The sequence below is a fragment of the Sinohyriopsis cumingii genome, chromosome 14 (genome assembly GCF_028554795.1).
Source record: "Sinohyriopsis cumingii isolate HCF-2022 chromosome 14, ASM2855479v2, whole genome shotgun sequence".
Classification (NCBI taxonomy): domain Eukaryota; kingdom Metazoa; phylum Mollusca; class Bivalvia; order Unionida; family Unionidae; genus Sinohyriopsis; species Sinohyriopsis cumingii.
In genome coordinates, this window is record NC_142974.1 from 104,885,472 (window position 1) to 104,906,502 (window position 21,031).

A 21,031-nucleotide genomic window follows, 5' to 3' on the forward strand; every position below is an offset into this window, starting at 1 on the left:
TTGCTTTTGATTGAGCCAGAATTGTTAAATGATAATATAAAGGTCCGACATTGACTTAGCCAGCGTTGTTCAGTGATACTATTTGCTTTTGGTTCATCATATTATCCACAACACGGCCATAACTCCCATTAATGAAGTACACATAGATCATTCATTCCAGATAATAATGTACTTCCTTGTTCACTATAACGGAACACTTTGTACATAATTGCGTACTAACGTAGGGTCTATATTCTATTATTTTTTATAGTATGCTTATAGTACACAATGGTATTAAGTTACTTTTACAAATAATGCAAGCACGGATGTTTTTGGCACCGTGACGAGATAATATCTCAGTCTAAATTGTCACTCGTGTGTTTCGTGATCTTATTTAAGCTGAATTCTATGTGTAAATCCGTTTCTTTTCATCGTTACAATGGTTAACACCCCACCCATAAAACGAATTACAGTGAACTAATTTTCTTGTCACAGCTCCAAAACACGTCTCATGATCTCTTAGTTAAATGTATGTATGTATGTATGTATGTATGTATGTATGTATGTATGTATGTATGTATGTATAGTGTTTGGCGGCATATCATCAGAATCCTGGCTTTAAAACACCGAGTAAGTCAAATATAATATCCCCAAAACGTATGGAAAACATAAAGATAAAATAAAACGGTAAAATCCTTATTATTTCAAACTATTTATTTTTATATAAAGCGCGCTGTTATGATTTTCAGGACTTTGTCTTATGGACATGATCCTGGGGCTCATCCCAGTTTATAAAGACTACCTCCACTAGTTGCAGACTAAAGGAAACTTACTATGCTAAAACAAAGTAAAATATAAAAGGAGTTATTTAGATAGTCCCAATGAATTAACAATGGCCAAATAATATAGCTATTGGGACGAGTTAACTAGACAGTCCCAATGATTGAACAATGCACAAATAATATAGATATTGGGACGAGTTACCTAGACCGCCCCAGTGAATTCACAATGACCAAATAATATAGCTATTGGGACGAGTTACCTAGACCGTCAGAATGAATTAACAATGGCCAAATAATATAGCTATTGGGACGAGTTACCTAGACAATCTCAATGATTGAACAATGCACAAATAATATAGCTATTGGGACGAGTTAACTAGACAGTGCCAATGATTGAACAATGCACAAATAATATAGATATTGGGACGAGTTACCTAGACCGTCCCAATGAATTAACAATGGCCAAATAATATTGCTATTGGGACGATTTACCTAGACAGTCCCAATGATTGAACAATGCACAAATAATATAGATATTGGGACGCGTTACCTAGACAGTCCCAATGATTGAACAATGCACAAATAATATAGATACTGGGACGAGTTACATAGACCGTCCCAATGAATTAACAATGGCCAAATAATATAGATTTGGGACGAGTTACCTAGACAGTGCCAATGATTGAACAATGAACAAATAATAAAGCCGTAAAGACCAGTTACCTAGATTTTCCCAATGAATGAACAATGCCCAAATAATAGAGCCATAACAACGAATTACATAGAAAGTGCCAATTTGTGTGTGTGTGTGTGTGTGTGTGTGTGTGTGTGTGTGTGTGTGTGCGTTGGATTTTTAATATAGCTTTACAAAATGTCAGTCATATAGCTACGATGCTTGCAGCGTGGCAGTTTATAGTGATATCCAGGACTGGGGCATCATGCCACAGGAATGTAGCATCATGTCACACCCAGTCACGTGATCCTGACACCAGACCGACCAGTCCTAACACTAACCTCTTAATGCTGAGCGCCTAGCGAGGCAGCTGTTAGTACCATTTTTATAAGTCTTTGGTATGACTCTGTAGAGTTCGAACCCGCGATCTCCCGCATCAGAGGCAGACGTTCTAACCACTAGGCCATCGGAGCGGTCGATAGTGCCAATGAATGAACAATGAGTAAATGATATAGCCATAGGGACAAGTTACCTAGACAGTCCCAAAGAAAGAGTAATGGCCAAATAATATAGCGAAATGGACAAGTTACCAAGACAGTCCCGATGAATGAAAAATGACCAAATAATTTTTGCACAGAGACGAGTTGCCTAGATAGTTTCAATGAAAAAAACAATGACCAAATGATATAGCCATAACGAAGAGCGTGAAGGAGATATATAAGTAGTCTATTCAAGAACTGCACTGAAATTGCATATGTTTACGAACTTTCAACGCGGAAGATAACTTGTGCAAACTTGTTGTCTAATGAGCAACGTAAATTGTTTACTTCTACTAAAAATGAACCCATTCCGACAAGTTAGCTGTAGTTGTCCTGGAGAAACCTTATAACTGGCCAGTGGCGTAGCAAGAAATTCAGCGCCTGCCCCACCTCTACAAAACAGAATTGTGTTGACTCCTAAATAAAAACATTGTTTTAATGAGAATTTTGCCCCTCACCCTCCTCGAGGTTTGCCACGCCACTGTCATTGTCATTTTTCTACCAGATTGCTAATAGAAAAAGTTATCGCCGAATACAAATTGTGTAAAGTTGTACGAGGCCAATATTAGGCAAACATTCAATGAAATATGGAGCAAAAAGTTAAAAAATTTGGAGACAATTTACCATGCATCTTTCTTGTCGGTCTAGTATATAAAACTCGGATTAATATTCGCTGATTATGGCGGTGGTGGCGAGTGGTAATGGTAGTACTAAAATCAGTAGTAGTAGTAGTTCTTGTAGTAGTAGTAGTAAGCACAGCAGCAGTGTAAGTATTGAAAAAAGTTTGTATTTAAAATAGTCATATATCTCTGTCAGGTGCTTCTTTTTCAACGCTCGGTCAACAGGGACGCCCGCAGAATTATTTTCGGGGAAGGCCGGTACACATGTAGTGGTCAGCTATTAAGTTTTATGGGTGTAGGCAAAAACAGGTATAGAGGTGAAATCCAGGGTGGGTGGGGAGCTAGTACGTGTGCGCCCGTTTTGGCCAACATTACCTAAAACAATTTCGTCATTATGAATACGAAACCAAAAAAATATGAGTCTCTTGCATTTTGCCAGTATTGAGCCTTTGTTAAGCATGCATGAACTTGTTTGTTCAGACAATTGGTAGCTCTTCTAGTAGCATCAAACGTCTTTCAATACAAATACTATAATTAAGTTTTCAGTTCAATAATTCCTAAACAAAATCACCTGGCAACCTGTCCTAACACGGGAACCTTTTACAGTCTTGGACAAATGTTAGATAGGCCCTATACGAAGGCTATCGTGCAAGCATATAAATCGGTTCAAATGATAAACGGATAAATACATCTAGAAAGCAAAACAAAACGAAACTATTCATTGTTGTGTTTTACGAAGCGTCATCGCTATTAACAACGGATGTTTCGGTAATACATACTATTGTTGCGATCCATCCTTTTATCAACTACGTTGTCCTGGTTACTGATCAATCAGAAGTACATGTATATATTTGTGCTACCGCTCCGGTGGCCTCGTGGTTAGAGCGTCCGCCTCTGATGCGGGAGGTCGTGAGTTCGATCCCCGGTCGAGTCATAACAAAGACTTACAAAAATGGTACTAACAGCTGCCTCGCTGCCTCACTAGGTGCTCAGAATAAACGGTTAGTGTTAGGACTGGTCGGCCTGGTGTCAGGATAATGTGACTGTGTGGGACATCATGCTACATGTCTGCGGCATGCTGTCCCAGTGCTAGACATCACTATAAACTGCCACACTGTATACATCGCAGCGATATGACTGAAAAATTGTTAAAGCTACGTTAAAAATCTTAATCACACACACACACACACATTTGTGCAGTTGGAAGAGGGTGACTCTGGTGACCGAGTTGTCTAAAGCGGTAGCCCTTACAGATCACTCACACGCCTCGTTTCTTTCCACGTGGGACTGCGAAAAATAGGGATGTGAAAATGTGTCTTTCAGTGGGTCGGGATGTTCTTCCGGGAGTTTTACTGGGTTCTTCCTCCACCAAATACATAATGGCCGCCATGTATAATCTGCCATGTGGTAAATATGGAGTTAAATACAACAACACCAAGCCAAAGTCTTTGTAAAATTGACTTACTCAGTGCTTAAAGTTTAATTTCTTTCAACCTCAGTTATAATTAATAAGCTGCAATAAAACATCCTTTTCCTTTCAAGAACATTTACCGTCATGAACAATATTACGACAATGATTTGCCCGATATTATAAAGCTTCTTTCAAACAATGAAGAAGTTAATGAGGTTGAGATTTTTAGCCCATTATTGTAATAAGACAAATAAATAAAAACATAAAAGAAAGAAAAATTAACTAGATTTATTTCGTCAGTAAAACACCAAGCCTTCAACGCCCCTCTCTCCCGCTCCCAGCCCCCAACAATCTAATTTTCAAACCATTTTCCCTGCATCATCCTTGCCGGTTATGAAGGTCAAAATGTAACCCCCAACCCCCAACCCCTTGTGCTGGTTTTAGTTGTGGTGGTGAATAATAGTCAAAGAAATTGACTTGACGTTTAGTCAATAAAACCCTTGAGCGGATTACATCATTGTAATTTATGTAGGAATATGCACCTTGCACATGCACCCATCCGCATCAACCATCAGCTTGCAATAAGGGTCGAGACAGAGGAAATCAATGTTACGGGTGTTAAATGTTATGGTTTGACAAGTAACAATGTGTATATTTATTCCACCTATTAAAATCCTACCTTGCTAATCCTAATATGCATGAACCTGTCATATCTCATTAGAAATAGACTATTCCTTTAATTTTTCAACCATTAGTATAGTATATATTAATAGCAATTGTCACTAATAGATTAGTATAATGTCACGTGTTCCATAACTTCGTCAATCAGGTAGAGCGAAATACTGATTCTATTTCCAACTACATATAATGTTTTCATCGCCTCTTCAGTCACGTAGAACGAAGTAGTGTTGATATTTCCAACTACCGTTGTTCTATCCTTCAGACGGCTCTAGGTCGAATTTGGAGTTAGACGTATTAGGCATATGTTTTGACAATTACTTCTATTAAACTTACTGCGGGAGTTATTCCATTTCACACTATAAAAGGAAATTTGTTTTACATCCAAAGCAAAGTGCAGTGCAGGTTTTAGTCGGAAACAAGTCTGTACACATTTATTTGTATTCCGGAAATTTTGTCGGTTGTCATAATCGATTTCGCAGTCTCTCGCCATTTATTGACACTTACCAAACACAGTGTGTTTTTTTCTTCTGGAAGGAGAGCGTTATTTGCCTTTAAGGGAACCCGATTTGTAACATTGTACTTGAAGTTTTCATTCTTGTCTGCATTCGAGTTGCATTAACCATTTAAGTCGTCAAGTTAACGTTCAAATTTGATAAGACTTGGATTTTCTGGGCGCAAATATCTGTTTCATTACGTGCAGTTTCCAACGTTAGCGTTGAAATCAACGTCAATATGACTTTATTCAAGAATAACTGCCTCATTGCCTGTTTGGCATATCTGTTAACCATTATAGGCTTCCTGGCATTGACGGCGGGATTCTTCACGCCATTTTGGAATGTCTCAACGCAAAGCGACGGCTCGACCAAGTATTCTGGGCTACTAATGACGTGTTACAGCAGCTATACGTGTTCCTTTGACGTCGAGCAGATCAAGAAATACTCGAGTGGTGGTAAGTTAAACTAGAACCTTCCTCTCTCTCTCTCTCTCTCTCTCTCTACCGCTCTGGTACCCTAGTGGTTAGAGCGTCCGCCTCGGATGCGGGAGGTCGTGGGTTCGATCCCCGGCCGAGTCATACCAAAGACTTACAAAAATGGTACTAACAGCTGCCTCGCTTGGCGCTCAGCATTAAGAGGTTAGTGTTAGGACTGGTGTCAAGATAATGTGACTGGGTGGGACATCATGCTACATGTCTGCGGCATGATGCCCCAATGCTAGACATTAATATAAACTGTCACACTGCATAAGTCAACTAGACCATTAACTAAGTTTTAACTAATAGCTGAAGTTTTCCTCTAAGGCCCCAAAACACTGAACTGGAACATATGATTTCTTAACACATAGTAAAGACAGAAAAGAGGATAAAATGTAATTTTATCTCCTCTCCCCTTTCATTAAAACTACTTAGGGAAATTAAAAGGAATTATCAAACGATAATATATATATATCTTTTAGTAATTTGCTGTTATTGCACTGTCTGAAGGCTGAATACGTTGTATACATGAATGTTTAAAAGATATAGATGGTCCACCCCTCCATCCCCACCATTAGCCCATCTGTCCATTTCAGTGAGCCAACCTATTTCATTGAACTGCAAATTTAGCGTTTTCATAAATACGGTGTCAGTTTTACATATATGGTTAGTTAAAATAGCTATTTTAATTTGAAACTTCAATCGTGTGATTAATTTATTTCAAATTACGTCCTGAGTTAACACTAAGTGGCAGGTTGGTTGTCCTGAAAAATGCCAGTCTCCTTTAAGTTTAAGAATCCTAAACATGACTTCGCTTGTATGCGTCAAAGCCTAAATATTTCAGCCACAATCCAGTTTTGTTTATACCAGAAACCCCACAAAAAAAAGCAAAAATAGAACTTTAAAAAATCAGCAACGGTTCCTTGCAACATTTACACATTTATTAGAATCACGCAAAGTGAAAAACAGACACTATTCCATCTTGAAGTTTAGGAGAAAAAAATTGCTAAGCATATCCATTTAGACGCCCCTCCCCCTTTGTGCAAAACAAGAGCTATCCATGATGGCATTTCGTACTTGTTTAATCTAATTATGAAATCGATGCTATCACTGGCGATCAGCTCCTGCCGCAACACGCAATCTGTGGTTAGCTTCGTATTGATGTGTTCTGGGTAGTTAATACCCTGTTGCATATGTACTGTACTAGAAAGATATGGAATATGCACCGAGAAGTTGCCACTACGCTGAAGACTAAAGTAAAAAACAACTCGCTCATATTTTCTCTGCATGATAATACTGTGCTTAAGGTGCCGCTAATAAAAACAAAACGACAAAAGACCTTGAATAACAATGGTGCCGCAACCACCTTGCCATTTGTTTTCTTACGCGCGTCAAAAAGTAGTCCCAACTGATCATATATGTTGTTTCATTCTTGTAGTAAATAGCAAGTGTCGTTCTCTCTCGTTCCACTGGTGCAGATGATACATGTATAATGCACGTAGTTAAAAAGTGTGTTTACAGTACAAACCTGAGTGTCATAGGATTTTTGGTCAAGGTCAACTACTTCTGAGTGATGTTGTATCTGCTGCAGTATACAAGAAGTAAATAGATCTAGCGTGCTCTTTCATACATACCAAAGCATACGTCTACTTCATGCAAAATCAAAGGAATGCAAATCCGGAAAAAGTATTCTAATAACATGTATGATTTGAAGAATATTTTCATGTTAAATACATCCTTTGACATGGAATTTAAAAAAAATAAAATAATGAAGGCTGGCCAGTCTTAGTACAGGATGAGGCAAATATACAGGTGGTTGTGCTTATTTGGTCAAAAATGTTAATTTATCTTGAAAAATGGATCTTTTCCTAAAGTCATGATGCAAATAAAACTAAAATAGTTTCCTTGTTCACTAATAACATTATTTATACTTTATAGTTCTAAATATATTGTTGTTTTCTCGTAGTTTGTATCAGAAGTTGCAAGTTTGTTATCATCATTATATGGTATCCGGACCGCTCCGGTGGCCTAGTGGTTAGAGACTAGGCCCCGGATGCGGAGGTCGCTGGTTCGGACTCCAGCCGAGTCACGCCAAAGACTTATAAAAATGGTAGAAACAGTTGCCTCCTTAGGCACTCAGCATTAAGAGGTTAGTGTTAGGACTGGTCGCCGTGGGGTCAGAATAATGTGACTGGTTGGGACATGATACTACTTATTTGCGGCATGATGCCCCAGTGCTAGACAACACTGTAAACTGCTACACTGAAAACATTGTAGCGATATGACTTTTAAAAAAACTCAAGTTACGTTAAAATACACACACACACACACACACACACACACACACACACACACACACACACGGTATCCCAAGCTGATTAAGTCAGTGAAACCAACTTTGCCTTGGGCTAATCCGCCCGGATGACGATAATGTCTAGGTCACACAACAACGAGCATCCGCTATGATATATAGTTTTATATAGTTAAGGTTGAAGTAAAGAAAATTATTGGTAAATATTTTTCACATTTCGTAATCTGCCATGTGACACTTGATTGTGACAATTTTTAGGAACTGATGTCACGGCGTGTAAAGTTTCTTAGAGTTAAAAAGTACAAGCGCCATAGAAGATTTTTGTCAGCAATAAACCAAGCATTTTGTGAACCTGACATTAGCTAGAAACTGTATTTACTATAGGGCACAGGGGCCCTGGCTGGTTGAGTGGGCTATGGCGTTCGCCATTACAGATCACCGACATCTCACACGTTTGTGTGGTTTCGAGTCGCAGGCTCAGTCAGCGTGGGTATGTGAGAAAGCTTGCAAGTAGTTTCCCGTGGGTCAGTGGTTCTTCCCGGGAATTTTCCGGGTTCTTTCTTCTTTGATGAGAAATGGCGTTAAACCCCACGACATTTGTTATTTGCCAAAGATTTTCTTTCTTCAGTCCAGGCAAATAAATACGTTTTTGGTCGGGCGACCTTCCCTGTTTCTCTTTGCTCACCCTAGCACAATTTTCCCCCATGGGGAAATAAAAATTTAAATTTAAACAAAATCATATTAAATATATATAATGTTTTTAAAAAATTACTTTAAATTTACATAATATTAAAACACTGCATACCTAATCTGAAGCAATTGGACCTGGAAACGTTATTTTGCTTGGCCTTATGAAGTTAACCTCTTTTCTCACCTTAACAACGATGTGAAAAACCCAGTTCGCTGCATCTCATTGGTCTTCCTTCTGTAGTCAGATGGGGCAAAATAGATCCCCTAACATAGTCTCAAATCACTTTTATTTTTCTGAGCAGTCAATAACTGTGATTGAAATGGGGGGGGGGGGGCTCGTTTACATACGAGTGAGTTTAGTCGTTGAAGTTTTGATTCAGAAGCAAGTGTAATATAAAGAAAATTTTCTTTTCCGACTTTAATATTGGATGTATTTTATCTAGTGATATACATACATACGTACGTACGTATATATATATATATATATATATATATATATATATATATATATATATATATATATATATATATATATATATATATATACAGGGGCCCCGAGTGGCCGAGTGGTCTAAAGCGCTCTCCATTACGGATCACTACCATCTCACCTCTGTCTGCGTGGGTTTGAGTCTCGGATTCGGCTAATGTGGGTATGTGAGAAAGCTTGCCAGTAGCTTCTCGAGGGTCGGTGGTTCTTTCCGGGGATTTCCCGGGTTCTTCCTCCACCAGTAATACTGGCCGCCATGTATAGCCTATCGTGTGCTGAAAATGGCGTTAAACCCAACAAAAACATTTATATATACACGTTTGTGTCTGTGTGTGTCATCGTTTAGTTTAGAAACAGAATCCATAATGATTTTGAATTGTTTGAATTATGACATCTTCGATATAAGATTCTTTTTAAATTACCATCTAACTTAAATTTAGCAATGAATAGGTCTTTATATTTGTCACGACTCATATCTTTCATGATCAGTTAAGGACAGATAGAGCTATCTCATTTGCTGACTTGCATGAAATACCGTTATTTGTGTAAACCACACCGAAAAAGCACACAATAGTATTCGCCGAACAATACAAGACGCGGCTATTCAACTCTTGTCGGATGGAAGTTTTAATTTACCAATGGTATTTTTATAAAAAAAATTAAAGACGCGTTCTTTATCATATCACGTTAGAATCATCAAAGGTTTAATTAGAATTATGTTGCTTATATCAATGTGTACAAAGAACACTTAAGGTTAAAAAACACAACAAAGGTAGTACTTTTCTCTTTTTGTACGTTCGTTTTATTGTTCGTAGATTCATTCTTTCATTCATTATGTCCACCAATTGACTTTCCCACTTAACTACATATATTATTTGTTTGTTCGTCTGTTTTTTCTGTGCAAACCCTCTAATTGTAAAAATGTCTTGAAATTGGAGCCTGAATTTATGAGTGTTCATGACAGTCTAAATCAGAGGTGGGCAAACATTCCAGTGAAAGTGCCGCATACACAAATTTACACCTTGTCGCGGGCCGCATAGTTCATTAAGTAAAATAATTAATATTTGAAATAGCAAAAACAAAAGGTTTTTCTAAATAACATCTAATTAATTTTCAGTTGTTAATATGTTATTAATATTTGAAAACTTAAACTTAAACTTCAAAAGAAGCACATTTATTTGATAAACAGAGTAACATAAAAAGAGTCAGTGCGAATGATGATTTGTTCCTAGGCCGCATGAAAACCCTTGGCTGGCCTCATGAAATCCTTTGGCGGGCCGTAGTTTGCCCACCCCTGGTCTAAATTATTTACAGAAAGATAAAGCATAAGAAAAATCTTATTGCACAGGATTATAATTAAATTGGTGCAGCCGTCGTGGAAAAAGAAACTGATGAAAATTCTTTGAACTGTTTTCATGGGAAAGTTATATGTTCATGTAATTAGATAATAATTTAGCACATCTCTCTCTCTCTCTCTCTCTCTCTCTCTCTCTCTCTCTCTCTCTCATAAACAACGTATATTCCGATCCACCATGTTCAATGATTCATCAGTTCGAAAACGATGCAAAGATTTGTCATAACATTTTTCCTTTAGTCTAGATGAAAATCCGTTTTCACAGCTTGAGATAATTCATCGAGAAGAATACTACATTGTTTATGGGGGGTAGTTAAATCTGTCCAAGAGGCCATTACATGGTTTGACGAATTCATTCTACCCGAATCATTCATATTAAGTATGTTTAACATGAAATAGTACTGACCATAACGAAATTCATCGTACTTTTTCTTTACAAGATGTCACATCGTTCATCAGATCAATGGTCGATGATTTTTCATACGTTTTTTTTCAATATGACTGACGTCGAATGAAATTAATGTACCTCATTTTGTTAAAACTGTTTGAATGAAAACATATACATGTTTCCTTTTTTGTAAAGTGTTCAAGTCAGTCTTTCATTTTGATCGCATGGTCGCAGGAGAAAAATATATTTTGTCTTCAACTGTGTACACGAAAGTAATCATCTCTGTTTGTCTGTAAGTTTATTTAAAAAAGCGTATTTCTTTTGTATGAAACATTTACTCATTCACGTATTCATTCATTTCATTCGTTCACTTATTCAACGCGTTTTCATGTAATTATATATAGAGTAAAATCAGAGTAGGTAACTGTGTGAAAATCCTCTATTACGAGCCTTAGTTGAAGTGCATCAACAATAGTAAAACTCGTACTATTCTTTAACGCACCACCCAAGAACAAAATTAATTTGTAATGACAAAGGACACGAGTTTGACAGGAACTAGTTATATTTATACATGTACTTTGCCAGGCCTGGCGTACCATACAGTCAGACAAATAAAAGATAAATTATTCATAAGTGTGTTCACCTCTTTCACGTAAGAATAGAACTGGTACCTCCGCGTGAAATATTGCGTAAAACCTATATTCCAAGCAAAATGAAACTTTCTTCTCTTCTTTCACTCTTATAATTGGATTCAAACTGGGCCGTCTGTGTACAGAATGAACCAACAGGAAATTTTGTTTATGTCTATATATAGAATATTATCCAAAAACTTGGTCATTTCAGCAAGAAATGTAGATTACAACCTCATTTGACTTTTTATTAAGTCAAAAAGAGTTATAAATATGAATTTATACATGCAGTTGGATCACCTTACATGCAGTAGTGTCTAGAAATCTGAGCTAAAATTTATACTTTATCACGAGAGAGAGAGAGAGAGAGAGAGAGAGAGATTGAACCTTGTAGTGTAAACTTTGGCTTGGAAGCACACCGAATGACTCACACGATCCCATTACACAACAAATGACTTTCTTTTATATTACTCTAAATATTGCAGATTAAAACTGCTTTGCATTTTAGAAGATACATTACGTGTATTAAAACGGTAAATATTGTTTTGTTACCACATAACAGCATCTTGGGGTTTACGTGCTATGCGCGTCTCAGACTACACATTTAGGCGTCATGTGACTGTATTACTTGTATTATGTTCTATTGTAAACCCCCAAGTACGTCTAAAAGCGACATTTTTTCTAAGCTATTCCCCTTCATTTTTTTACATTGAGTCTTTGTTGATCTCACGATATTTCTACAGTTCGAATGGGATAGAAAAAAAGACAAGAAATAAATTTTAGAACAATTTATGCTAACAAAATGCATAAAATAATGCATTTGAAGTGTTGTACCTACTTCTAGCTGCAACGTTATACTGAGCCGTTCGTTTCTATAGTTTCCTTTGATAGCATATACTTTGTTTTAGAACGTATACGTTCAACGTTTCTGTCAATAACCACCATCCTCCCCACTATGCAAGCAAAGGAAGCAAGAGAGGGATCTCGTATAATCGGTAACAAAATATTTTTTTTGGTATGCTCTGGTCGGCCTGGTATCAGGATAACGTGATTGTGTAGGACATCATGCTACATGTTTTCTGCATGATGCCCCAGTGCTAGACATCACTACTGACTGTCCCACTGATATGACTGAAAATATTTTTAAAGCTACATTACACACACACACACACACACACACACACACATCTTCGTCTTTTTACATCATGAAAGGCGGGTACAGTGTTTTGCTAGCATAACAAAGCCTTGTATTGCATCAACATGCGACAGTCAAAATCATATTTGATATCACTTAAAAGCTAAATATTTTTTCTTCTGATTACTGCGCAAACTCTAGAAAATATATTTTTAACTTTTGAGAGACATACTGAAACCTTCATTCCCAACATATAAATTCTATCTTTGAAACAACCTGCACCGTTGCAACTGTTAATTATATACCAGTTGCTCTATTGTTATGTATTTTTTCATCTTCCATTCAGTGAATTTTTTTTAATCATTTAAAAGCTACGTAAATTTTCTGCTGATGGTACATGCAAAGCAAATTTTAATTTTAAGAGCAATATCGATGGTTTAGGGACAGCGTTCAGGGCCTAAACAACAGCAAGAGCTTTAATACTATGTCTGATGATAATGAAATATATGATGAACCATGTATCATTAAAAATCTTGGATCAAGCTGGTTTTACATTATTACTGGTGAAATGCCACAGCAAATATTTAACTTATATAAACCCATTAGTGCCAAAACTGTCGCTATTAAAACAAGCGGCGTAAGCATCATCATCTGTTTACCCACGTGCACAGTTATCAGTAGTTTACATCACTGACTTGTTAGCCACTGCTTTAGCATAAACGATGCCTTTTCAGATCGGAATATCTTCAAAGATTCCGTCCAGTTGATAATAAATAATTAAGCATCGGATGTAATTCGTCGCCACTGGGAACTATGTTTGGAACTACATATACTTTCATTAACATGGGACATTAAGCGACGGAATGATACAAAGTCACAATCGGAACATTCTGTTGTTGCTCTAGTAATATATGTTGTGTACTCCGTCAAGGGAGAATCATCAAACATTTCAGAATCATTATTGCTACAATTTAAGAGGCTACGGAAATGGTGAGCGATGTTCCGATCGGGGACTTTACCCGGACATTTACCATGTATGCATCTTCATTTGTAATTGAAAATATTGCAACTTGACAGTAGAAAGAGAGTGGGGGAGTTGCCAGTCTCGGTGTCTGGTTTCCTTCATTTCTAGATTGTCTCGCCAGTTCTTTGCATAAACGAAAACGTGGGTTATGGCTATGTACGCTGTTCTTCATAAAAACTTTTCTTATGGTTTGAAAGGAATAGAAAACCAGCTGCTATAATGGAAGTGCTCTTATCAGAAAGATAAAACTAAATAGGCAGCCATTATGGTTTATGCAGCCGTGCTACCTGAATTCGGTAGTATTTTCACACATGTATTACATCTGAACTTTTACAGATATTATGTAATAGGTAAAACTTGTTCTTATGTCCATTCGTCGGCCTATGCATCTGTCAATATGCTTGTTTCGCCTTCAGCCAGTATGTACCTCTTCAACCATAACTTCGTCTGCACTAACCGAGGAAGTGGAGTTAATTTTGGTCAAGAGTGGTCAGGGCATATAACACCGTGAAAATCCTCTATTTAACTTTTGCTGCACTGACAGAGGAAGCGTGTTAATTTTGGTAAAGATGCAACATGGAGATGAATAACTGACAAAGTTTTTGATCCATGCGGGTATTGGTATATAGTGACATTTCAATGAGTACTAAAGAATGAAACTCACGATTAGAATTTCGTGTGTTCATTATGTTGTTGTACGAGGATGAGGATGAAGATGAGGATGAATTGATGGTTTCGATGCAACCCCAGAGAGAGAGAGAGAGAGAGAGAGAGTTTTGTTGTTGTTGTTGTTGTAGGGTTTAACACCATTTTTCAGCACACGATATGCTATACATGGCGACCAGCATTAATGGCGGAGGAAGAACCCGGGAAACCCCCAGAAAGAACCACCGACCCACGAGAAGCTACTGGCAAGCTTTCTCACATATCCACATTAGCCGAATCCGAGACTCGAACCAACGCAGACAGAGGTGAGATGGCAGTGATCCGTAACGGAGAGCGCTTTAGACCACTTGACTACTCGGGGCAAGGAGAGAGAGAGAGAGAGAGAGAGAGAGAGAGAGAGAGTGTGTGTGTGTGTAACAACTAATGATATTTGCAATGGTTTTCATTCTTTGTTGTTTGTTTTTATTTTACACAAGAATACCACCATCAGGTACGCTTGTTCATAACGACACATTTCTAGACTCACTAGTCCCTACATCTAAAGCCATATTTTGGGTGAGTGAAAAATTGTGTGAATAACGCATCTTACATAGAAATATAGAACAAAAAGTTAAAAAATCTGGAGGCCATTTAGCATCCAACTTCCGTGCCCGTATCGTGTAAAAAAACTGGAATATAATATTGTCCGGTTATGGTGGTGGTTGTGGCGAGTGGTTATGGTAGTCCTAAAAGCAGCACCAGTAATTAACGCAGCAGCAGTGTCAGTATTGAACAAGAACAGATCTCAAATAGTCATTCATCTCTGCCAGGAGAAATATGTGCTTCTTTTTCAACGATCAGTCAACAAAAACTTAAAAACTAAAACTATTTTGTCATTTTGAATACAAAACCATGCAATATGAGCCTTTGGCATTTTTCAGGTAATGCGTCTTTTTAAGTATACAATTTTTTTTTTATCAGACACTTGGTAGCTTCAAACGTTCTGACTATGCACCTAACAAGCGTAAAATTCCAGTGAAATAATTCTTGAATAAAAGCCTCTGGCAATCTGTCCCAACACAAGGACCCCTTTACAACCTTGGCAAAATATTAAGCAAAAGACTTCTATCGTGCAAACACACGAATCAAATTAAAGGATAAAAAAAATAATTTACTTAACTTAACAAAGCTATTTGTGGAGCCCATAGTGGCCGAGTGGTCTAAAGCGCTCTCCGTTACGGATCACTGCCCTCTCACCTCTGCCTGCGTGGGTTCGAGTCTCCGATTCGGCCAATGTGGATATGTGAGAAAGTTTGCCAGTAGCTTCTCGTAGGTCGGTGGTTCTTTCCGGGATTTTCACGGGTTCTTCCTCCACCATTGATACTGGCCGCCATGTATAGCCTATCGTGTGCTGAAAAATGGCGTTAAACCCTACAACAACAACAACAACAACTAAGCTATTTGTTTTTGTGTTACACGGAGTGTTATCGTTATCAACGACAGGAGTTTCGGTAGTATAAACTATTATTGCAATTAAATTAATTAATCCACATATCATCGATGTTGTCGTAGTTACTGAGCAAGGAGACGTTTATATTTGTTCATTTGGAAAAAGGTAATTCGGGTTCCCGAATGGTCTAAGGCACTAGGCCTTGTAGATCACTTACACACCTTGCCTATGTCCACGTGGGTCTGAGTGTCGGTTCGACCAAATTGGGGAAAAGCTTGCCATTAGCTTCCTGTTGGTCGGTGGTTCTTCATGGGTGGGGTGGGGGCGTCCTACCGAGTTCTTCTTCCACCAAATATAAACTGGCCGCCATGCATAGCCTACCATGTACTGGTCAAATGGCGCTAAACACAGAAAAAAGAAAGCCAAGATAATTTAGAAAAGTGAGCTTAAAATTTTTTGATCTTGATGTTCCTTCTACTTCAGATGTAATCACAATGTTGAGATAAAGTTTCCTTTTACGAACCTATAATGTCAAGAGCAATACTACCACGCTTTATTTTGACGCTTCGTTTTTTTCTTCAAATTCTAATTTTATGAGGCGTATTTCAAGCAAAGAAGAACTTAATGAGTTTTATAGGTCTGGCTCTATATTGTCATCTGGAAATATCAAACAAGATGTTTTCAGCTACAGGAAACTAGGTTTAAACCTCCCGTGTTGCAGTTATATTAATATAGTGAATAAATAACTTCATAATAGCAGAAAAATTGACTAAACTTATTTAGTCAATAAAACTCTAAACCCCCTTCCCCAATTCAGATTTGGAAACCATTTCCCCGAACAACATCATTGCTGGTCTAGCAGGCCAAAATTGAAATTGCCCCCCTCCCCTCCTCCCTTCACCCCCACCCCGTAATGGTGTTAGTGGTGGCAGTAAAATATGGTCAAAGTAACTGACATGACATATGGTCAATAAACCCTTAGACGGATGTACTAAACAGTCTCTCTCTCTCTCTCTCTCTCTCTCTCTCTCTCTCTATATATATATATATATATATATATATATATATATATATATATATATATATATATATATATGCAACTATCATGCATCGTTGTAAGTAGATTTTCCTTTTACTTTTTAACCATTAGTATAGTAAACACTACCTACAATTGTCATAGATCAGAACTAATTAGAAAGGCACGTGATTCATCGCTACCTCAGATACAGAACACTAAGCACACAGTTTAGATTCGCAACCTACTTACAACATTGTTTTCATTTTCCGTTCGACTGTCGACAAATGACAGGTGGTCCTTCAAACCATTCTTGGACGTAATTACGATATGATTGATTAGTCGTGTGCTTTGAGAAATCCTTTTCCGAAACTGCTTGTGAGGGTCGTACGACCTAACTTTGAATAAACAACAAAAGGGAAATCTGTTTTACAACGTTGGAAAGAGCAGTGCAGGTTTTATCAGGATATAAGTCCATGCACGTTTATTCGTATTCTGGGAATTTCGTCGGTTTTGAGAATCAATATCGCAGTCTTTCGCCGATTTAACAGCACTTAAACAAATGTGATTCGTTTTTCTCTTCTCCTAGATGCAAAAGTTTTGTTGCCGTTAGAAGGGTCCGATAACACTGTACGTAAATTTTTCATCGTCATCTATCTTCGAGTTGCCTGACCAGGGTAGGTCGTCTTGTCAACATTTATATTTTGACAGAACAGATTTTCTGGACATATTATATGATTTGTTGCCAATAGTTTCGAACAACAACACTGAAATCAACGTTACCATGAGTTTATTCAAGAATAACTGCCTCATTGCCTGTTTGGCATATCTGTTAACCATTATAGGCTTCCTGGCCCTTACGGCGGGATTCTTCACGCCATTTTGGAATGTCTCAACGCAAAGCAGCGTAACTAAATACTCCGGACTAATATTAACGTGCTACAGCAACTATACATGCTCCTTTGACATCGATCAGATCAAGAAATATTCAAGTGGAGGTATGTGTAACCTATATATTTCAGTATGACATACAATGAGGTCAGGAATTTGAAATAGCTTACAAAAGACAAATATATATAAATCGTCGCCGGTGCATGCGCTATGGTTTTTGAATTTGTTTCAAAACTTATCATAAAGAGGGGTTTATTGTTTAATTATGTATCTTTTAAGTATGCAGAAAACATTCCATTTTGATAGATTTTATGTTTATGGAAAATGTATACCCTGTTGCACACACATATACACACGCTGCACACGCACCCGCACGACGCATACACGTCCCCTCACGCACACACACAATGCAATGTAAATACATGTCATGTGACTTGCTCTACTTCAACTATTAATCAGTATGGGCTGTTTTTTCTTTTCTATTTTGGTTTCTTGTACTTCTTTGAATGCGAAGACGTTTCGTATGCATCTTTTATGGACGTTAATGGAGTTTATTTAAACGTTCATTAAAAGCAATCAACATTACAAGGTGGAATTGTCAGACGGTTTAAAAAGAAATAGTTGACCTTGTTTATGAGGACTCCTTTTGAGGTAAAACCCCCCACAAAACATGACAATGAAAGTTTGCATATTGATTTTAGTAGCTTAATATAATTCAGGCACAAACAATTCATACGTGCACGGGCAAGGAGTTTAGCGGAACAGATCGCATTAACTGTATTTCCATTCCTGACAGTTGCATGTTTCTTATATACGGTTATATGGAAATGCTTTGTGAACATTGGATATTAAGAATAAATTGGCTTTGTGTTTCTATGCACGTTTGAAACCCTTCTGTGCATTTAAAAATAATGGCATAAATTTGTCTGTCTTTAGTCATAACAAGTTGACAGTATATGTTATTGTTAAAATGAAATGCCCATATTCATTACAGTATTCTTGTACACTGGTATCAATTCGCGGTTTAGTAAATAACAGTTGCAAATTTAGAATTTTCCTACGTTCAGATACTTTTGGTCAATTTTAATTATTTTCAAATGAAATCACTGACCCCCAAATGAATAAATAAACAAAATAGCGTAAAAAATATTTTAACAGTTCTTCGTATCTTTATCAAGTTTTGATTCTCATTTTCATTGCAAGAAGTCAAAACTTCAAGGGTGTAAATTTTAGAAGTCTTAACATTGCATTTTGGAAGTCCCAAATTAGTGATATTTTTATATTATTCTGACCATTATTGTAAGCAATTTTACAAAGCACAGTAGCAGTCAGTTGAGGAAAGTGTTAAAATGGTACTCAGAGCAGGAACTGGGATCGGGTTGGTCCCTCGCCCCCCCCCCATTTTGTAAAATGTATTATCATGTTTTTGCAATAGACATTCAACATCAGACTGATTTACGGCTTATATTCTTATTTGCAAGGTTTGATTGGTCTTTCTCAATTTTTATTGATTTTAAAATCCTGTTAAGGTTTAACCTTAAACTTTTATTTGTCTATATTAAACAGAGACATTTTTGTTTTAATGCCATTTCTTTTCATCTGCTTGCAATTCTTGAGCTCGGTTTGTCTCGTACAGTCATTATTGTACGAAAAGCGTTGGCACGCACCGACGAGAGTTATCTTTCTTGCAGACATGGCTGGCCTTTAGGAAATTTAACAAGCTATTAAATGACAATTTCTTTGTGTTATAGCTTGAATCGTTTGTGCACATCGGTGCGCAACAGCGATAAGCCGCTATTGACATTTCCTTATGTTTGTCGGCTCGTTTTGAAATCAGTAGACAGGCTTGTGAATTAGGCATACTATCCCTAGATATATTGAACAAAATCCTCGTATATCACATACGCCGAATATGGTCAGTATACCTTTCAACAGCGGATATATTCGGATCTAGAACTATCTTATTTTTCGTATGAAGGGGAAGATAATACCATGTTTAATGAACTTGTCATTTTCAGAAATCATTAGTTGTGATCACCAGCGCCCTCTACTAGAGGCGTCTGTTACTAAGATATATGGAACGATACAGCTACAATAATGAATTTTTTGTTTAAAGACAAGTAGAATAAACGTACCTTCGGTGTATATTTTGAAAGGAGGGTACAACTCGGCCGGCCTTCAATCTTTGAGAATCGAAGGTTATTCATTTTACTTTCTGCAAATGGTTACAATATGTTAATAAAGCCTTACCTATGTAGCATGTACATGTACATGTTTTCAAGCGTCAGATAGGTGGACAAAGGATATATTTTTTTTCTCGAGTTACCACACATGAGAAGTTTGTGTAGATTCAATAATGATTTTCACTGCCTCCAAACATTTTGTATCGCTTCCGGGTTCGTTAGGTCGCTATTTGCATATATACTGACTCCAAAAGTTTTGCATCGCTTCCGGTTTGGTTATGTTGATACTTACATCTGTATTGTTGCTTACGGTTTGGTACATTAACAAGGAGATGGTTTATTTTTATTTTTTTTTTAATTTTCCAAACCGTACCCTAATGCAATACAGTGAGCAACAGGCTACCAATAACTCTCATAAGTGGAACACATTTTCGTTCGTGATGTACGACTGCAAATGTGTTTTCCAAATCCAAATGTTGAAGTTATGCGATGGTGTTTGTGCCCGAACGTGAGTGCGTGCGTGCGGTAAAACCCGTGCACAGTGGCAATACATTTCCAACGTATTTTTATATAAAGATCAGTAATTTGCCGAACGGACGGTAAAGAAACAGTGATGACATACTTCTAGCTGCTTGGATAGCATGACCATCCTACCTCGTAGTTCTGATCGTTACCTTCTGTATTAACTTTGTTCAAATCGCTGTAGCTCAGTTTATTCTAGATCCGCTCAGGGCAACCTATATTGCCCGCCACGGTATGCGTATAGCTGCCATTTCATAGTTATGACGTAGCTTATAAAGTGTGAAAGTACCGTTCAAAACTTACCAATAGCTTCATTAATTCGCCCCCCCCCCCCCCAGTCCATAAACGAGTTTGCTCGCAATGGTCAATTACGTAAAGGCATCACTATCAACCCATATTTTAAAGATTCTTAAAACCAATGAATAGCAAAGTATGATTCTTATAATTACGGACAGTAGGGGACGAAGTCTGTTGAAAAAGACCACAGGCCGACTCAACAATGTGGAATAGGTTCATGGAATCGGAAATACTCGGCCTTTTCCGTCAAGCCGAGAAAGAAGCCTCGATATTGAGAATTAAATATAGAACTACTTTTGCTCACGTGGAACAATGTGGGGTGGAAGGAAACAAAGCCACAGTCGGAATATATTCT

The 21,031-nt window shown here is 37.5% G+C and overlaps 2 protein-coding genes across 3 annotated transcripts in view; one reads left to right on the forward strand and one right to left on the reverse strand.

Annotated features, from left to right (window-relative positions):
* LOC149784543 (large ribosomal subunit protein eL30-like) overlaps positions 1 to 21,031 on the reverse strand; it is an 81,470-nt gene that overhangs the window by 55,659 nt on the left and 4,780 nt on the right. The window lies entirely within an intron of this gene.
* Positions 4,879 to 21,031, forward strand: part of LOC149784546 (uncharacterized) — a 36,037-nt gene continuing 19,884 nt past the window's right edge. The window contains exon 1 of one of the 2 annotated variants that reach the window (XM_089932631.1): positions 4,879 to 5,634. In XM_089932631.1, coding sequence (XP_089788757.1) covers positions 5,418 to 5,634 — 217 coding nt within the window. In that variant the 5' untranslated portion in view covers positions 4,879 to 5,417. Of the gene's footprint in view, positions 5,635 to 17,007; positions 17,782 to 21,031 lie in introns of those variants that run through there. The other variant, XM_089932632.1, reaches the window with a different exon arrangement.